Source organism: Lemur catta, chromosome 17 (genome assembly GCF_020740605.2).
Source record: "Lemur catta isolate mLemCat1 chromosome 17, mLemCat1.pri, whole genome shotgun sequence".
NCBI lineage: Eukaryota > Metazoa > Chordata > Mammalia > Primates > Lemuridae > Lemur > Lemur catta.
The window spans coordinates 27,402,282-27,420,820 of NC_059144.1; the positions used below are offsets into that span (position 1 = coordinate 27,402,282).

The 18,539-nt window shown below is 54.7% G+C and overlaps 1 protein-coding gene across 5 annotated transcripts in view; it reads left to right on the forward strand.

Moving 5' to 3' along the window:
• The first annotated feature begins 243 nt into the window (after nt 1-243).
• The window catches only part of EBF4 (EBF family member 4), a 46,342-nt gene continuing 28,046 nt past the window's right edge, over nt 244-18,539 (forward strand). For 2 of the 5 annotated variants that reach the window (XM_045528940.1, XM_045528941.1), the window contains exons 1-6: nt 1,045-1,226; nt 10,424-10,580; nt 10,771-10,834; nt 10,995-11,050; nt 11,968-12,041; nt 13,129-13,197. In XM_045528940.1, coding sequence (XP_045384896.1) covers nt 1,090-1,226; nt 10,424-10,580; nt 10,771-10,834; nt 10,995-11,050; nt 11,968-12,041; nt 13,129-13,197 — 557 coding nt within the window. In that variant the 5' untranslated portion in view covers nt 1,045-1,089. Of the gene's footprint in view, nt 1,227-10,423; nt 10,581-10,770; nt 10,835-10,994; nt 11,051-11,967; nt 12,042-13,128; nt 13,198-18,539 lie in introns of all 5 variants that reach the window. The other 3 variants (XM_045528939.1, XM_045528937.1, XM_045528938.1) reach the window with 3 other exon arrangements.

The window sequence follows — 18,539 nt, forward strand, 5'->3', positions numbered from 1 at the left end:
CCTGGCCCCGCCGGGCTCTTCTGTTCCTCCTGCGGCCTCGGCCAGGCCGCAGCCCCCAGCCCGGCGACCGACTCGCCAGGGTCCGCCCCGCCACCGCGGCCCGGGCCCGGCCGCTCCTCCCCCGATGATGTCACGTCCCCGGCCGCCCCTCGGCCGGCCGCGCCGCCCCGCCCCCGCCTCCCCCGGCCCCCAGTCCCCTGGGCCCGCCCGCTCCCGACATCCCTCCTCCCGCCCGCGCTCCCTCCCTTCGGCTCCCGCTCCCCCGGGAGCGGCGGCGGCGGCGGGATGGCCCGGGCCCGCGGCCAGGCCCCCGGGAGCGGCGGGCGGCGGCGGCCGCGGCGGGGCGGCGCGGGAACCGGGCCCCGGGGGGAATCGGCCGGGCTGCTGCTGCTGCTGCTCCAGGTGCTGCCGCCCGGGGCTGCGGCAGGGCCGGGGCGCCGGGGCACGCGGGGCGCTGGCGGCGGCGGCGTCTGCTGGCCCGGCGCTGCCCCTGCCTTTCCCCGGGACGCGCGGCTGCTGCTGCTCCTGCCGCCGCTGCCGCCACTGTCGCCGCCGCCGCCGCCGCCGAGCTCCGCGCCCGCAGCCTCCGCCTCCCGGATGGTAATCAGCGCCCCGCGCCGGCGCCGCGGGCGGGCGGGAGGTGGGGGCGGCGAGGGGGAAAGGGCGGGCAGCCCCGCGCCCCCGCCTTGCCCGAGGCAGTTCCCGGGGCGCTCGGGCCCCCCCTCCGACGACCGCGGCCCTGGGCAGCCGCCAGAGCGCGCCTCTGGGGCGCCTCCGCGCGGACCGGTGCGGGCTCCGCTCCCCGCCCTCCCCGCCCCGCTCGCAGTCCGCCCGCCAGTGCTCAGGCCGCGGGGGAATCCCTCCATCTCCCCGCCCCGCGCCCCGGGAGGGGAGGGGACAGCGCCGGCGCCCGCGGACCCGCTTTCTCCGAGGGAGCGCCCAGGAGGCGAGCGCGCACTGAGCCACCCCGACTTGGCGTTGCGCTCCTGGAGGCGCCTGGTGCCGTCGGGTCGGGCTGAGCTGCGACGCCAGCAGCCTCGGCGGGACCGGATCCCGGGCGGTGGGGGCGCCCTCCGACTGCGCGCCCTTATGTTCCCTGCGCAGGACGCTCTGCCCCGCGGCGGGCTGAACCTGAAGGAGGAGCCGCTGCTGCCCGCCGGCCTGGGCTCCGTGCGCTCCTGGATGCAGGGCGCGGGCATCCTGGACGCCAGCACCGCGGCGCAGAGGTAAGCACTTGGACCGGACCCGGTGCGCTCGGGTTGGACGGCTCCGCGCCGCTGCCTCCGCTCAGCTCGCTTGGCTGCTGGAGCGCGGGGAGGAAGGATCCCCTAACTCTGGACGGTCCGGGCGAGCTCTCCTGCCCACCCTGTCCCCGAGCGCCTGTGCTTCCTCGGGAGGCTGTGGGGCGGGCCGGGGCGGGGCTTCCGCCTCCACTCTGGCTGTCCCGGCTCTGATTTCTGACGGCCGCTCGCAGGCGCGGCGGTAAACGCCACCCCAGGCCGGGCCGTCTACGGCTCCGAGGGAGGAGGCATCCCCGCTGCCCGCAGTCCCTGAGCCATGACCCACAGCCACCCACCGTCTAGGAACGTCCAGCCCCTCCTTCCTGGGCAGTCCCAGCGCCTTTGCTTGTCCAATTCCGCGGTTCTCTGTCAGGAAAGGCAAGAAACCCAGCCCCTTTCTTCTTTCCCACGCCCCTCGGAGTTGGAGAAGGAGGGTGCGCAGAGCCACAGAGACGACGGAGGCTGAACTTCGGGGAAGGGATGAGATGGTCAGTCGCCTCGGCTAGACTGATGGGGGCCGGCAACGGGGCAGGGCCCCTGCCTCTCTCGGTCAGGTGTTTTTCCTGGCAGGTCCTGTGGGAGGCAGTGGGAACCCAGCACCCACAGCTGTCTCCCCTGACTCCTTTGCAGAGGGGTCTGGACGGGGGATTGACTCTGGGATTTGGACAGGAACTTTAAAACTTTATTGGCCCACCTCCAAAGCACCTGGGGCCGCTGGGCTTTTTGTACCTCCAGCAGTGAGCAGGGAGGATGGCATTTAGACATCAAACGGCGCGTTCATAGTGGTTAGAACTGGGGAAGTGCTGACTCTGCCATCAGCTGGGACACTGGGCCCTGGGCTTCCCGGAAGTCTGAGTAGCTGCTGTCCCGCAGACGAAGGGATTCTGAGAGGGGATTGCCAAAGCCAACCAGGCCTGACACAGGGGCCCACACACCCCCAGTCCTGTCCAGAGGACATCACTCCTAGCCCCCCCCCTCACCCTGTAACAGACACACACCCCGTTTCTTGCACCAACTGAAGCCTTGCTCCTGTGCATCTGCCCTTTCGTGGCTATCAGGAGGGAGTGCTGAGGGCTCTGCCTGGAGCTGACCTCTTCAGGAGGAGAAAGGCTCTTGTGGATGAGTTAATTTCCATAAGTTTTACAAGTGATACAACTATATTCCAGGAAAACTGGAAAATAAAAAAACCAAATCCCACCTCTCGAACACAGCTACCGTCAACACTTTAGCGTATTTCCTTCCCCTATTTCTCCCCAATAACTTGTGATTTCCTGTGCTGTGCTTAAAATTTCATATCCTGCCCATCTCTGTGTTGGTTCTGGCTTTTCGCTTAACTTGAGATGGTCAATTTCTTCACATGGCCCCATCTTTCTCCTCACCTCTGGCTGTGTGCTGAGAGCTCCTTGTAAGGGTGGGCAGTTCCAGCGGGGTCTCTGGGAATGAAGGTTCCATTTCTCTGACCTTCCCCAATTGCCTGCCCAGAGCCAGCAGTCTCAATGAAGGGGCAGCAGGGACGAAGGAGGAAGTGCCCTTGTAGCCTGCCTGGGGTGCATGAGGCGTGTCGTCTGCACACAGGGGCTCTTGAGTGGGGTTGAGGTGTCCAGTCTGAGTCCCCAGGGCCACATTGCTGGGACTATTCAGAGGGCTTCTGCAATTTGAACTGGGGCATTTCTTCAGGCCTGGTCTGCTAATCCCCCAGTCTGGAGACTTCTCTGTCCCAGGACATAGATTGGGAGCCCCCACACATTTGATCATTTGGTGGTTCGGTTGACTCTACTCCCCAGTCCCGGAGGGAGCAGGCTAATCCCATATCATTCTTCTCAATGTTGCCTGTCATCTGTCCCGTTTGTCTCTTGTTCCTCAGTCAGTCCTCTGCTCAAGTCTTCCCATCCTAAAACAGCAACAGCCAAAACTCCTTCCCCTGCCCCTGCCTTCCTCTCTGACCTCTGCCTGGTTTCTCTCCCTCCCGTGTCTGAGAAACTTTCACAGAAGCGCCCTCCCTCAAGCCTGCTCGTCATCTTTGGTTTCTTCCTCGCCGTCACCCTAAATGCGCCTGGTTGTCAAGGCTTAGGGATGCTCCCCTGTGTGTCCTAGTCCCAATCTCAGTGCCCACAGCCACCACTCTGAACACTGACACCCCTTTCCCCCGACTCCTTCCTGGCTTGAAGGTGAACCCCAGCCCCAGCCCCTCACCACTCCCCCACATCCATCTTCCATGTACCGGGAGCCAAAGCAATATTTCCAAAGCACTTTTCTCTGATCATGTCTTCCCCTTGATTAAAAATAAAGTGATCCCCCACTCCCCCCGATACTTGGCATTCAAGGCCCATCACAATCTGACCCCAACCTTCCTTCCTGGCCTCAGTATGATATTTGGCATCCAACAGACACTTGGAGAACTAGCTGGACCTCCAATAAGTCCTGTCTTCTCTTGAAACAGTCCCTGCCCTCAGCACCCACAACACCCACTGAATCGAGTCCCACCAGCCTCAGGGTCACCCACCCCAGCACCTGTTCTATCTGTGCCCTGCCCCCCTGCCCAGGGGAACAGTTCTTAGTGCTGCCTAAGGAAGCTTACCATAGGCCAGTGTCTGTTGTCCTCTGCTTGTCCTGGTCTCCCCTGCCCTGCCAGCTGGGGCCTTCCTCTAGGACAGGGGTGGTGACCCCATTCATCCTTGTGTCCACAGCACCCAGGACAGACTCGAGCAGTCTGTAGGGGCACAGTGAGGATCTGCTGAAGAAGGCAGGAGTGTGTCTTAGAAGTTCCCGAATTCCTTTCTATTGGGCTCCCCTTTGACCTTGGAGGGCTCTAGGTTCTACCTGACCAGGTAATGGGCCAGCTACTCCTCCTCAGTTCTGCAGCTCGGCTTTTACAACAATGTCAAGGTTTTATAGGAGGTGGCTAAGGAGGGGAAGGCCCAGGAGGCCTGCTAAAATCAGTGAGGGAGGGAGGCTGTGCCAACAGGAAGGAAAGTTCTGGACAAAAGATCAGTAGGGAGAGAAGAGGGGCTGCATCCCCTTAAACTGGAGGCAACAGGGAAGAGAAGGGAAGGCTGGAAGGCTGGTAGAGAGGGTCTCCCTACCAGGAAAGTCTGCACGAGGACCCCTGCTCTTGCCATGAACCAACAGAACTTTATCTCTGAGACCCATGTGCCCCGTCCCAGCACACCTTTCCCTGACTCCCCTGCGGACCCAAGTCCTCCTGCGGGCGTGCTCAGCACAGAAGTAGCTCTCTTCTCCTTCTGATGTGCTTCCCAGTCTGGGGAGACCTCTGGAGGGCCCAGGCCAGCCCTTCCCCTGGAGGAGACCCCCGGAGGGCCCAGACCAGCCCTCCCTCTGGAGCTGGTCCCAGCACACTAGCAGGGCCCCGGAGAGGGAAGCCCACTGGGGCTGCTTTTCCTGTAAGCAGCTGCAGGCCAGCCTCCCTGCTAGGAAATGCTTTTGTTTGCTTTAATAATTAATAGCCACTCCTCAGCCTGGGACCTGGCAGGCAGGCCTGTGAGTGGGTGACGAGAGGGTGGGCAGAAGAGAAGCAGGGCAGGCAGCCTTTAGGTAGAATCGAGGGCCAGAGGAAGAGTGGGAGAGCAGGCCAGGGAGACCCTTCCCCTCCCCTCCCCACCTCCCAATTTCATGAGGCAGGTGAGCAGGGCAGCACCTGGGGCTGTGGGGAGAGGGGATATGGAGCCTCCCCAGCCCTGAACCTCCTCTCCAGCAGGACTGTCTGGACACAGGGTCTGGGCAGCTGCCTCTAGCCACCAGGCCCTCCCTCTGCCTGCGTGGTTGAGGTGGGTGTGCCCCAGAGAGCTGCTGCTTTTATCTTACCCATCTGCGTCTGCAGCGCAGCCAGGTGGTGGGCATGTCAGGGGCTGGGCAGGGCTAGGCCAATAGATCTTGGCTGGGGTGGGAATGCTAGGCCCAGCATGACACTCATCAGCAGTCCTAGGGGCCCAGAGGATGCCTGCAGGGGACAGTCGGGTGATGGGATGCTTGGAGGGAGGGAGGATAATGAGCAAAGGAAAAACGACTTATGAGCCATGCCATGAGGGGGCAAAGATGAGCTGGACTTAGCAGAGAGCGACTTTAGGGAAATCTGAGAAAAGGAATGGGATGCCAGAAACATAGACTTTTAGCTCCTTCCACCTCTTAGGGGACAGGAGACAGAGTTAACAAAGAGCCTCTCCCTGTTGCTGATGACATCAGAGCTTGTCCCCCATTTCCCCAGCATCCCAGACAAGCAGCAGGCAGGCCAAGCCAAGGCACTGCTCAGGACCTTGGGCTGTCCAGGTGGCCAAGAGTTAGGATTTGGCAGTGGGAGGGGAAGACAGAAGGCCTGGGGGTGCCTGAGAGGGGAGGCCAGGGCTCCAGCCTCAGTCAGTTTGTCCGCTGTGGGGCTTGATTGGCTGTTGTTAAATTGCTCAGGTTTATAATTAGCAGGTAATCTAGGATATAAAGAGCCATGAGTGGCTTTGTGACTAGAGAACAGGGACTGCACGGGGGCTTCGTCTGTTCCAGACAGCTGTGGCGGGGGCAGAGCGGCTGCCACGAGAAGGACCCCAGAGCATCCTGCTCAGCCTTGCCAAGGAGCATCTCCAGGGACCTGCCAGGTGGTCCCAGCAATGCAGCCAGACATCTCTGCAGCCCCCATCGTGTCCCCACATCCATCCCTGCATAGTCCAGAGCACAGGTCACCAGAATGTCCCAGGCTGGGAGGGTCAGGGTCCCCTTGGTGTTGCCTTGAACCCGGTCTCCCTGCACACCCCTGCATGCTACAGGGCAGGTTTACTCCAACCAAAAAGGATCTGTGCAAACAGAATCTTTTTTGGTGTCACAAACAGTCTCCTTTAATTTTTGGTCTATTTCAGAACAAAAGATGGGAAGGGGTGAGGAAGGCATGGCGGAAAATACAAAAGTGACCATGTTCTCCCAAGTCTGGGTTCTTGAGGACAGGAGCAAATGCCCCACTACCTTAGCCCACTCTGGGGTTGAGAGGAAAGCGTTTTGAACACAATGTTTAAAACAATCTTTTGAAGGAAGCAAGAAAATGTATAATTCATTTTGGAGTCTGGCAAAAGTGGTTAATGTGGCCGTTTTGTCACCCAGCTGCGTTTATCTGAAAAAAGTGCTTATGTGGCATGGGTCGTTCACTAATGTAGCTTAGTGAATAAAATGTTTCTGAATTAGGGACTCCAGTCATACATGTGCCAGGTGAGGCAGTTCTTATATTTGTTATAAATTGATACCTGCCGAGCTGCACTCAGGCCCTCGGGGCCATAGCCTTGCCAGTTCCTTCGCAGCCCTGGCCTCTGGCTGGCTGGTAGTTGGTGGCCACCCCTACCCCACAGGGCCCTTGGTAGAGGGTCTGATTCTCCCGCTGCCGTCTGCTTCCCTCTGCTTGAGGATGTGCCCACCTGCAGGGCAGGCCAGAAGCACCTGAGAAATAACAGCCCCAGTGACTGATGGGAGTTGGTGGATAAATGCCCCAGCCCCTCACCCATCCCCCCGGGGGGATCACTGAGGCACACGTTCCATGCTCTTTCCAGAGTTCCCCGTGGGACTGAGCTCCAGGTGCCCACAGTGATCCCTTGTTGAAAATGTGCCCTTTATGTGCTGCCTTCTCAACTTTGTCTCACCCCCCACTGCCGTGTGTCCTGGAATCGCTGCCCAAGTAGACTGGCATTTGAATCTTTGTCGCAGAGTCTGCTTCTAGGGGGACGCTAACAGAACGCTTGCCTCCCCGGGCTTCAGGGGCTGTATTCCCCCTTCCCTCCACCTTTCTTTCTTTTTGATTAAGGATATATATCAATAGGTATCCTCTTGGGCAGCCCCACCTTGGAGACCACGGAATCAAAGACATTGGCCTTGGTCCACATCGCTGTCTCCAAGCCAGTCTGAGAACAGGCAGTGGCCCCCACCTTCCACCAGTATCCCACACATCTGCACCCAGGATGTGCCCATCAGGGGCTCCCAGAGCACTCAGCACCTCCTGAGTTGTTTGAGCGTATCTCTCTTTCTTTCTTTCTGTTCTTTAATCTTGGTTTGTTTTCTCATTACAAGAGCATCAGCTATTCCCAAAGGATAAAAAATCTCCCCTTCCCCCTGCCCAACTCTCTCCCTTTGGGCCTTGCAATTCCATTGGCCGGTGTTGATTGGTCACCTCCTGCATGTCCTGGGTGGAGGGGCCTTAGGATCAACCAGGAGAAGGAAGGCACCGTCCGCACCTGCCTCTGTCGCTCTCACTTCCTATTCCTCCCCATGAGCTGCTCCTCTTTGCCTCTTGTTCATAGGAAATACTAGGATGTCTTTAAAGGAAAACCTTTCCTCTTTTTATCTTGATCTTCTCCGGGTCCAGCAGGGCTATGAACGGGCTAGGCTGGCAGCATTCCCAGTCAAGGAGCGGCCCCTGCTGTGCTCTGCAGTCCTCCCCGGGGCGGGGCTGGGCCCGGGGCTGTCATTAATATTGTCCTGTTGTTGTTTACCTGGAGCTGCAAACCAGCCCATGGATGGGTGTGAGCTTGGGAGGACAGTTGTGCCTGAGACCCACAGAGCTGCAGGGAAGAAGGGCAGGACTCCTCTCTGGCTGCCTCATGGGAAGCGGAACTGAGCCCACCCCCGCCAGGGGACAGGGTGCAGGCTCTGGAGGCAGTGCAGCCCCCAGGCTGGCAGCACTGGACACTGGTCCACAGACCCTAGGGAACCCGCCCTCTTGTCCCTCCCCTGGTGCCTGTGCCCTCTCTCCCCAGTAATCCCCTCCTGCGAGGAGGGTGGCTCTGGGCAGGGAGCTTGTGTTGGGTCTGAGGCCAGATTTCCCAGATCCTGTCCTGGGGGGCAGCCAGGACCCAGGACTGGCTGATATTTGCCAAGGGGGATGGGTAGGAGCTCAGGCTGGTGTCACTGATTTATTCTGCACCCGTCTGGGATTTGGCCTGAGCAGTGCAGCCTGTCTGTGTAGAAAGGGCAGGCTGAGTGGTCTAGGAGATTCCATTCTTTCTCAGCATCCACCCCTGCTCTGCCAAACCCTCTTTCTTTCTCTGTACCTTCCCTCCTCGCTGTCTGAGAGCCTTCAGGCACCTTTCCTGGCAGAGATGACAGAATAAAAGGCCACAGTGACCTGATCTGGGGTTGCTTCACAAACCCACGTTCTCTCGCCTTCTCTCCCACTGGGTGGTCCTGGGACCTGTCCTGGGTGGAGTTCAAGCTAAACTGGTCCAGGGAGCAGGAGGGAGGAGCTCGATGTTGATGCCTCATTAGCATATTCATCAGCAGTAATCAGGGACCCGCTGTGATCAAAAGCCCTCTTCGGGTTTCCCTGCCTCTTGCTGGCTGGGGAAGGGGGTGAGGGGCTGGTCATGGCCTCCAGGAGAAAGGACTGCAGCCAAAGGGCGATGGGAGGCCGGAGCAGAAGGATTTGGGGGAACATTCCTGAGGAAAGGAGCATCTGCAGAAAGAACCTTTGGTAGGAAAGAAAAGGTGTTGGTGCTCCCCCCGACCCCCTTCTTGATCAGGGGACAAGAAGACCCATCATTTTTGCCTCCTAAGTCAGCATTTCATCCGGGCCACTGAGGCCCCCCGGCAGGCTCTCAGTAGGAAGAAAACTTTTCCTTTTCTTGGCTGGAGTGGTGGCTCACGCCTGTAATCCTAGCACTCTGGGAGGCCAAGGCAGGAGGATCACTTGAGCTCAGGAGTTTGAGACCAGCCTGAGCAAAAGCAAGACCCCATCTCTACTAAAAATAAAAACTTGGCTGGGCATGGTGGCATGTGCCTGTAGTCCCAGCTACTCAGGAAGCTGAGACAGGAGAGTCTCTTGAGCCAGGGAGTTTGAGGTTGCTGTGAGCTAGGCCGACGCCACGGCACTCTAGCCTGTACAACAGAGCTAGACTCTGTCTCAAAAAAAAAAAAACAATGAGACCTGGGACTGCAGTCATCTGAAGTCTTGACTGAGGCTGGGGGATCTGCTTGCAGGGCAGCTCAAGGTGGTGAGTTAGGGCTGGCTGTTGGCAGGAGGCCTCAGTTCTCCATGTGGACCTCTCCCAGGGCTGCTTGAGTGTCCTCACAACATGGCAGCCGGCTTCTCCCTGAGTGACTGATCCAAGAGGGAGAACAAGGCAGAAGTCACAATGCTTTTGTGATCCAACCTTGGAAGTTATATGCTATCACCACTGCTGTGTTCCGCTGGCCGCACAGACCCGTCCTGACACAATAGGAGAGGGACTAACTATATAAGGGCATGAATACCAGGAGGCGGGGGTCATTGCGAACCGTCTTAGAGGCTGGCTACCACACGTGGGGAGCACTAGCCGGAGCCAGCTCAAACAGGGTCCATTCCTACAGGGTGTCCCCAGGTCCCCAAACACACCCATGTATGCTATGAAGCCACATTTCCCGGCAATTGTGGCCACAGCACCCTTTTCTAAAAGGAGGATCTGGAGCCACAAAAGATGTAAGGAACACATGTTGGAGGGCCCTGGCCTCGGCAAGGCCAGACTAGAAGGCCCTCCTGCCCGAGGGAGCCCGTGGTTGTCTTTCCCCAAACCTGGAGGCAGGTCCCTATACCCCCCGGGCAGGGTCCCCCCCCACCATCAGCCATACCCCAGGGTCCAGGCTGGGCAGACTAGTGGCCCTCAGGCAGCTTGATGTCTCTTAGGGTCTGATGAGCGTTGTCATTCTCCAACCAAACACTCCAGGCTCCTGGTCCCCTCAGCCTGGGCTGGGCTACAGTGGGATATTTGTTCCAGGGCCTCACGGATGCCACTTGTTGTCCTAAAGGGCAGTCACAGGAGCCTCTGGCCAGCAAGATGGACTGGTCTGTACATTTGATGTTGGAGATCAGCCTTGTAAAATGTGGGACTCAGGGAAAAGCCCCAGGGGGTGGGGGAGCCTGCCAGGGCTGCCTCAGTTGCAGTCACCTGCTATGCCTCTTGCTGCCAAGAGGGCAGGCTGGGGTGACCACAGTGCTGGGACGCCTGTATCTGGAACTCAGATGGCCCTGGCCAGGGTGGAAAGGGCCCGTCCAATTAGATTTCCTGCCCAAACTCTTGCCACGTTTGAGCCAAGTGCTGGCCAGCCCACCTACCTGGCCCAAGGCTCTGGGGTGTTTCTCACCGCAGGGCCCTTCCCGTGGTTTTCCACCTCCTTTCCTCCCACAGTGGCGTGGGCCTGGCACGGGCACACTTTGAGAAGCAGCCCCCCTCCAACCTCAGGAAATCCAACTTCTTCCACTTCGTGCTGGCCATGTACGACCGGCAGGGGCAGCCCGTGGAGGTGGAGCGCACGGCCTTCATCGACTTCGTGGAGAAGGACCGAGTGAGAGGCTCGTGGGCTTGGCGGGGGCTGGACGGGGCGGGACCCCCCTCCCTGCACACCCACTGGAGCAGATGAATGGATGGATGCTGGATACTGCAGGAGGGTGGGGAGTGGAAGGGAGGGAGAGAGGGCGGGGCTAGGAGGAGCCTTCAGCACCAACTAAACCGTCATCCCCATCTTGTCCCTGCAGGAGCCTGGGGCCGAAAAGACCAACAACGGTATCCACTACCGCCTCCGGCTTGTGTACAACAGCGGTGAGTGGGGGCCGCCGCCCCCGCCCAGCCCTGACCCTGAACAAGTCTGGGCACCGCAGCACCACACAGCACGCCAGGGCTGGGAGGGTGTGGGTGTGGCCTGGTCATTGGAGGCTGCTCATGCTCCTGACCGCAAGCCCTCTCCACCTGCCTACCCTAGGACTTCGGACGGAGCAAGACCTGTATGTGCGGCTCATCGACTCCATGTCCAAGCAGGTGAGCCAGGCCAGGGCGCGCAGGCCTGTCCTACCCTCCTCTCGGGGTGAGCCTGTGGCAGGAGGATGTGTGGCTCTTGCCGTCTGTTCTGGAAAAGACCCTGGCTTAGGTCATGTCCCTAGCAGACCAGCCTGACATGCGAATTCAGGTGCATGGATTTATTGGGGAGATGGGAGGGGCTCCCAAGAGAAGACGAGGGAGGGAGGCAGGACAGGGAGCTGTGCAGGGAGCTCTGGACAAGGAATGGCACCAGACGTGTCCCCACTTGAAGCAAGGAGGCCGGGATTTTCTATTCTGTATGGATCAGTCAGTCATTGTCTGGGGACCACTCCTAAGGGGAGCATGTCACCTCCCAGACATTTTCAGGTGAGGCAGCGCCTCTGCACTGAGAGCAATTCTCCAGAGAGAGCCCTGGGCCGTCAGCACTGCTGCAGCGGGTGGAAGGGTGCACTGGCCCAGCGAAGGGGTCTGGGGCAGCCTGGGAGCAGGGAACAGCCTGCACACAGGGGGATGCTCAGGGGTGAGGGGAGGGCCATGATGCAGGGTGGGGATAAAAGTGTGTCTCCCCCACCAGCAGCCTGATCTCAGTCTTGGTGCTCTGGGGACCCCCTGGCCCCAAGCAGCTCTAGCTCTGGAAAGAGCTGCTGTAGACACACAGAATCTGCAGACCTCATACCATTCTTGCCACTGTGGTGGCGGTCCTGGTTTAGGGGGAGAGGATTATCCTTCACCTGGGCAGCTGCATTCTAAGCTCCTGCCTTGCGCTCCTGAGCTCCCCCAGAGCAAGGAGGAGGGTGTGCTCTTCCCTGGCGCAGGGCCTCCCTCGGCCTGGGTCACTGGGCCACTCTGTACTGCCACCCGCATTTGAGAGGAGCCTCCTCCCCCCACAGCCTGTGCATTGATTGCCCTTTCCCCAGGCCATCATCTACGAGGGGCAGGACAAGAACCCCGAAATGTGCCGAGTGCTGCTCACCCATGAGATCATGTGCAGGTGAGACAGGCTGTTACTTGCACCTTCCTCCTTTGCCAAGGTGTTGCCAGGGACTATCCCACCAGGCCCTGCCCCCTCCCAGTGCCATCAGCCCTTCCTCCCTCTGCACCGCTCCCTGGGGAAACCTGGTGGGGGTAGGGGGGGGGCAGGAGGGAGGCCCCTGGGCACAGCGCTGGCTGGGGAGAGGGTCCCTGAGGCCCCATTAGCCTGGCCTGTTTGTGTGGCTTCCTCAAGTGTTTTTGTGAGCAAGGCCTCCTGCCGCTCTGGGGAAGCTGAGCTAATAAGCTGGGGTGTGGGGGCAGGGCTGGGCCAGGACCCAAAGGCCTCAGGACTAGCTCAGAAGCTAATCTTTGAGGAAACTTTGAACCTCAGGGCAGCTCTCTGGTGGGGCAGAGTTGGGGTGAGGGGCACAGCTTTTGGCTTCTTTTGCCCCATTGCTCCACAGCTTGGCATTTCTAGCAAGCTCTCCCCGGGAGGTGCCAGTCCTACTGGGTCCTTGGGAGGTTTGTGCTGCATGGAAAAGGGAAAAGTGTTCAAAATTCTATGGTTGGGATGGTGGCTACCTTTGCAGAGAGAGTAACAAGGAAGGAGCATGAGGAGGGGGTTTCTGGGGTGCTGGTCACGTGGTGTTGCTTGGTCTGGGTGCTGGTTACATGGGCAGGTTCACTTGTATCTTTCATGAGCTGCACACTTGTCCCTTGAGCTTTTCTGTGCGTAGACTGAGATTCCATGAAAGTGGACAGAGACGGGGACACCCCCGAGGTGGCTGCAGCCTGCCCTTTGCTGGCTCCTCCAGCAGTGACGTGCCTTTGGGACGAGGCTTTCCTGGCCAGCCTTATCCCCAGGGCTAGGCTCTGGAGGTCCCTGCCAAGAACCCTCACTGCCTTGCCCCCTCCCCAGGCCCCGGGAACTGAGCGCCTCAGGCGCAGGGATTCCCCACCCAGGGACAGGACATCAGCACCCTGGGCACCCACATACACACACACACACACACACACACACACACACACACACGTACCCCTCACATGCTGTAATCTCCCCTCCTTCACTTGCTTCCTCCTTCCCTCCATCCTCATCTTTCCTTTAGCCGGTGCTGTGACCGGAAGAGCTGTGGTAACCGGAATGAGACGCCCTCAGACCCCGTCATTATTGACAGGTACAGGCTTGGGGTGCAGCTGGGAGCCGCAGGGCTGGGGAGCTGGGCAGTGCTGGGTTCAGCCACAGAGCACGGGGCTCAAGGGAGGTGCGGAGCTGCCCCCCAGGGCACCGTATTGGTGTCTGTGAGCAGAGAAAGAAACTACCAGGGACCAGGGAGCCACTGGCCATGGCCCCTGAGGGAAGCCCTTGGTGGCAAACTTCCTGCAGCTGCTCTCCCTGGCTCCCTGATGGAAAGATTACGGGGTAGGTAAGAGAGGGGCCCAGGAAAGGAGGGGGTGAGCCAGCACGCAGGGACAGGCTGCACGAGATGGAAGGCCTGGTGTGGCTGTGTCAGCAAACAGGAGGTTCTAGTCCCGGGTCCACTCTGCGCTGTTTCACTTGACTTCTCCGAATGTCTGTTTCCTTCGCTGGATAAATGGGGAAATACTTGGCAGGTCAAGGTGACGTGTGTGAAAATGCCTTCTCCCACCGTGATTTTTATTTTTTAAATTTTATTTCTTTTTGAATAGGACATGCATAGATAAGGTACAAAATTCGAAAGGTACAAAAGCGTAAATAACAAAAAGTAAGTCTGCCTCCCACCTCCATGCACAGCACACTGTACACACTCTTTTGCATTTTACTTTTTCTGATAATAATGTATTTTAGGTATCATTCCCTCTCAGAACATAAACCGTGACTTATTCTCCTTTTAGTAGATAAAGCATTCACGAGGTGCAAAAAATTCAAGAAGTTTAAAAGGGTTTACAGCAAAATGTCTCCTACCTCTGCCTCCCACCCATCCAGTCCCCTCCAAATAAGACACCCTTGTTACCCGTTTCTTGTGTATCCTTCTTGAGATAGTACGTATTCAAGAAAATACAGACATAGATTCTTTTTGTACCCTTTACCTTTATTTTTTATAAAAATGGTGACATACTAAGCAAACCTTTCAGCACCTTTTTTTTTTCTCTGAAAAATGTAGATCTGGGAGCTTATATCAGGACACAAGAAATCTCATTATTATTATTATTATTATTATTTTGGTTTTTTTTTGAGACAGAGTCTCACTTTGTTGCCCGGGCTAGAGTGAGTGCCATGGTGTCAGCCTAGCTCACAGCAACCTCAAACTCCTGGGCTTAAGCGATCCTACTGCCTCAGCCTCCCGAGTAGCTGGGACTACAAGCATGCGCCACCATGCCCGGCTAATTTTTTCTATATATATTTTCAGTTGTCCAGATAATTTATTTTTCTCTTTTTAGTAGAGACAGGGTCTCACTCAGGCTGGTCTCGAACTCCTGACCTCGAGCAATCCACCTGCCTGGGCCTCCCAGAGGGCTAGGATTACAGGCGTGAGCCACCGCGCCCGGCCACATTATTATTTTTTGCTACGGCAAGATATTCCATTGTAGGGGTACACCATGATTTATTTATACTCTGCTATGGCTGGACATTTTGGTTGTTTTCATTCTTTTTCAGGGACAAAAATACTACAGTGAATTACTTTGTCCATGTGTCATTTCACACATGTGTAAACTTATATGGAGGATATTATTACATTAGAAGTAGAATTGCTGGTTTGAAGGATACGTGCATTTGTAATTTTGATAGTTATTGCCAATTTTCCCTCTGAAGAGGTTATACCAACTGCATTCATGCCAGCAATTTTGAGAACGCCTATTCCCTATACTCTGGCCAGTTAAATATTTTGTTTATTTGTTCAATAAATAATTCTTGAGCATCCACTCTGTGCTGAGATCTCTTCTATATGCCGTGGATGAAGCAGTGACCAAAAGAGGCAAAAAGCCTTGTGTTCCTGGGCTTAAAATCGGGTAGGGGAGATAGACATGCACTAATGAATGAATAAAATGTATGGCATGTTAGATGGTGAGAACAGCTAAGAGAAAGATAAGGCCATCAAGGAAGACCAGGAAGTGCCTTAAGAAAGGATTTTTGCAATTTTAAAGTATGTAAGCCCTCACTGAAACGTTAGGGCTTAACGTTTAAGCCAAGACATGAAGGAAGTAAGGGAGTGAGCCACGAATGTATCTGGAGGAAGAAGGTTCTCAGCCTTGCGGTGTTGAAGGAACAGCAAGGAGGCCCAGGTGGCTGGAGCGAGGCGGGGGCCGTAGGAGGAGATGATGTCATAAGTAGTGAGTGGGTAAAGAAAGGAAAGCCCGGGCAGGGCCTTGTAGGCTGCATGTGGGCTGTGGGCCATTGTAAGGGCTTTGGCTTTTATTCTGAATGACATGGAAGCCACTGGGGGCTTTTGAGAATGATAAGACCTGACATATTTTAGCAAGATCACTCTAGCTGCTGCGTCGAAGATAACCTGTGGGATGCCACGAGATGAGTTAGCAAGCCATTGTAATGACCCAGGAGAGAGGGGATGGAGGCCGAGACCAGGGATGTGATAGGGAAGATTGTAAGAAGTGGTTGGATTCTGGATATATTTCGTTTCAAGGGCGGGACTAAAAGGATTTGTTATGGAAGGAGAGAGAGACAGAGTGAGAGACAGAAAGGCAAGGATTTCCAACTGATCAATTTAGAAGGATGTAGTTTGCTGAGAAGGGGGAGATTTGGGGAAGAACAAGTTTGGGGGAGGAAGATCTGGAGTTTGCTCTGGGCATGTTATGTTTCTGATGCTCACTAAACATGCAGGTGGGGAATTGAGAAAGCCGCTGAGAACCTGAGTATGGCTCTCGAGAGAAAGGTTCATTCTGGAGATGTAAACTTGAATGAATTAAATCATTGGCCGAATGAGCATCGATAGAAAACAGAAGAGGTCTAAGAACTGAATCCTGGGGTGTCCAGGGTTTGGAGGTCGTGGAGATGTGGAACCAGCAAAGGAGAATGAGAAGTGGCCAGTGAGTTAAGGGGGAAATCAGGGAAGTGCCGTGCCCTGGAGCCTAGATAAGAACACGTTCCAAGCAGGAGGCCGTGCGCGGCTGTAAAAAATGCTGCTCCTGAATGTGATGAAAAGACTGAGAACTGACCGTTAGATTTAGCAATGTGGAAGACATTGGTGACCTCAACAGGAGCCATTTCAGTGGAGCGGAGGGACAGAAAAAGAAGTCTCATAGGATTGCGTCTTAGAAAGAACAGGCTGCCAGGCGTGGTGGCTCAGACCTGTAATCCAGCACTTGGGGAAGCCAAGGCAAGATGATGGCTTGAGGCCAGGAGTTTGAGTAAGAATGGGAGAAGAGAGATTGGAAACAATGAATAGAGAAACTCTTGAGTTTTGCTCTAAAGCTGTGGTCACCAATCGCCAGGCCGTGGACTGGTACCCCCGCTGCACAGCAGGAGGTGAGCAAGCAAAGCTTCATCTGTACTTGCAGCTGCTCCCCATCGCTCGCATCACTGCATAAGCTCCGCCTCTTGTCAGATCAGCACTGGCATGAGATTCTCATAGGCGCACAAACTCCGCTGTAAACTGCGCATGCGAGGGATCTAGGTTGTGCGCTCCTTATGAGAATCTAACGCCTGATGATCTGACGTGGAACTGAGGCAGTGACGCTAGCGCTGGGGAGCAGCTGCAAATACAGATTATCATTAGCAGAGAGGTTTGACTACACAATAAATGTAATGCACTTAAATCAGCCTGAAATCATCCCCACCCCTAATCCATGGAAAAATTGTCTTCCATGAAACTGGCCCCTGGTGCCAAAAAGTTGGGGACCGCTGCTCTAAAGGGATCAAAGAAATGGAGTGGTGGCTGGAGCACAATGTAAGGCCAAGAAAAAATGTAGCTTGTTCATATGCTGGTGAGATACATCCAGTAGGGAAGGGGAAAATGGGAATGCAAGAGAAAGAAGGGAGAAATGCTGAAGAATTCTGTCTATATTGATATTGAAATCACCAAGAATTATGACAGGACCAAGTGTCCAAGAGTGTATATAATGATCCAGGAGTACAAGCTTCAATGAGGAGTACAGGTAAGTAATCTCACTGCAACAAGCAGTGGTTACCATATTTTTTTTTTTTCATCTTTCTTCATTGTACAAGTGAACAGTGATTCCATTTCTCTTACTCTGAGTGAGGTTGAATACACTGTCATGTTTGTGTTTCCTTTTGTGTGAGCTGTCTGTTCACATCCTATGCTTATTTTTCTGTAAAGGATTGGCTTTTCCTACTGATTTGTAGGAGTATATATTAAGGGAATTAGTCCTTTGTCATTAGCAATATTTTTTTTTTGAGTTGGTTTTTGTCTTTTAATTTTGTGTATGGCAGAATTAGTACTTTGTTCAATTGTTTATGTACTCTGTGTTTTTGTTGTTATTTATTAAGGTCTTTATCATGCCAAGATTATTTTAAAAAATTTCTCCTGTGGTTTCTTCTAGTATTTGGGTGGTTTCATTGTTTAAATATTTGATTCATTTGAAAAAATTTTAAGTTATCATGTCATATATTATACATGCAAAAGAAAAATATGACAAAATAGAAATTATCAAGCATAATAATCAATGCATACCTGTGAACCTACCAACAAACTTAAAATTAGAACATTCAAAATACCACTGAAGCAATCTTTCCCCACTCTCGTACCACTGCCTATACCTCTCCTAAAGGTAAATTTACCTTTAGGAGTTCTGTGTTTATCATGACCTTGCTTTTAAGAAAAATAATTTATCACAGATTGTACAGTGCTAAACAATACATGGTTTAGTTGAGCTTGTGTTTAACTTTATAAAAATGATATCATATTTTAGCAGTCTTCTGCATTGCTCTTTTTAAATTCAACATTATATTTCTAAGATTTATTTATCTTACTGTATTTGGCTATAGTTCGTTGTATATAGGTATTTTGTGTGTGTGTGTATAGTTTTTGATATTACTATTATAAGCAAAGCTGCTATGAACTTTCTTGTTTGTGCCCCTAATTTGAATAAGTACAAGAGGTTTTTAGGATATAAACTAGGACTGGGATTGCCAGGGCAGGGGGTATGCACGTGATGAACTTTACAAGTTAATGTCAAACTGTTTTCCAAGGTGGTTGTACTGAGTAACACTCTAACCCACAGGAATGAGGTCCTTTCGCTCCACATCCTCACCAACATTTAATAACGTTGAACTTCTTGTTGTTTGCCAATCTAGCAGGTGTACAGGAAATTTTGTGGTGGCCTTCATTTGCATTTTCCTGATTATTAATGAAGTTGAATATCTTTTTTTTTATTTATTGGTATTTGCATTACTTCTGTTAAGTGTATGCTGAAGTCTTTTGCCCATTTTTCTTTTTGAATTGTTTGGGTTATTTTCATACTGGTTTTAGTGAATCTTTGTAGACCCTATATACTGATCCTTTCTCTGGTAGTATGTTGCAAGTATCATTTTTTTCCCCACAGTCTACAGGGAAGACTGAAA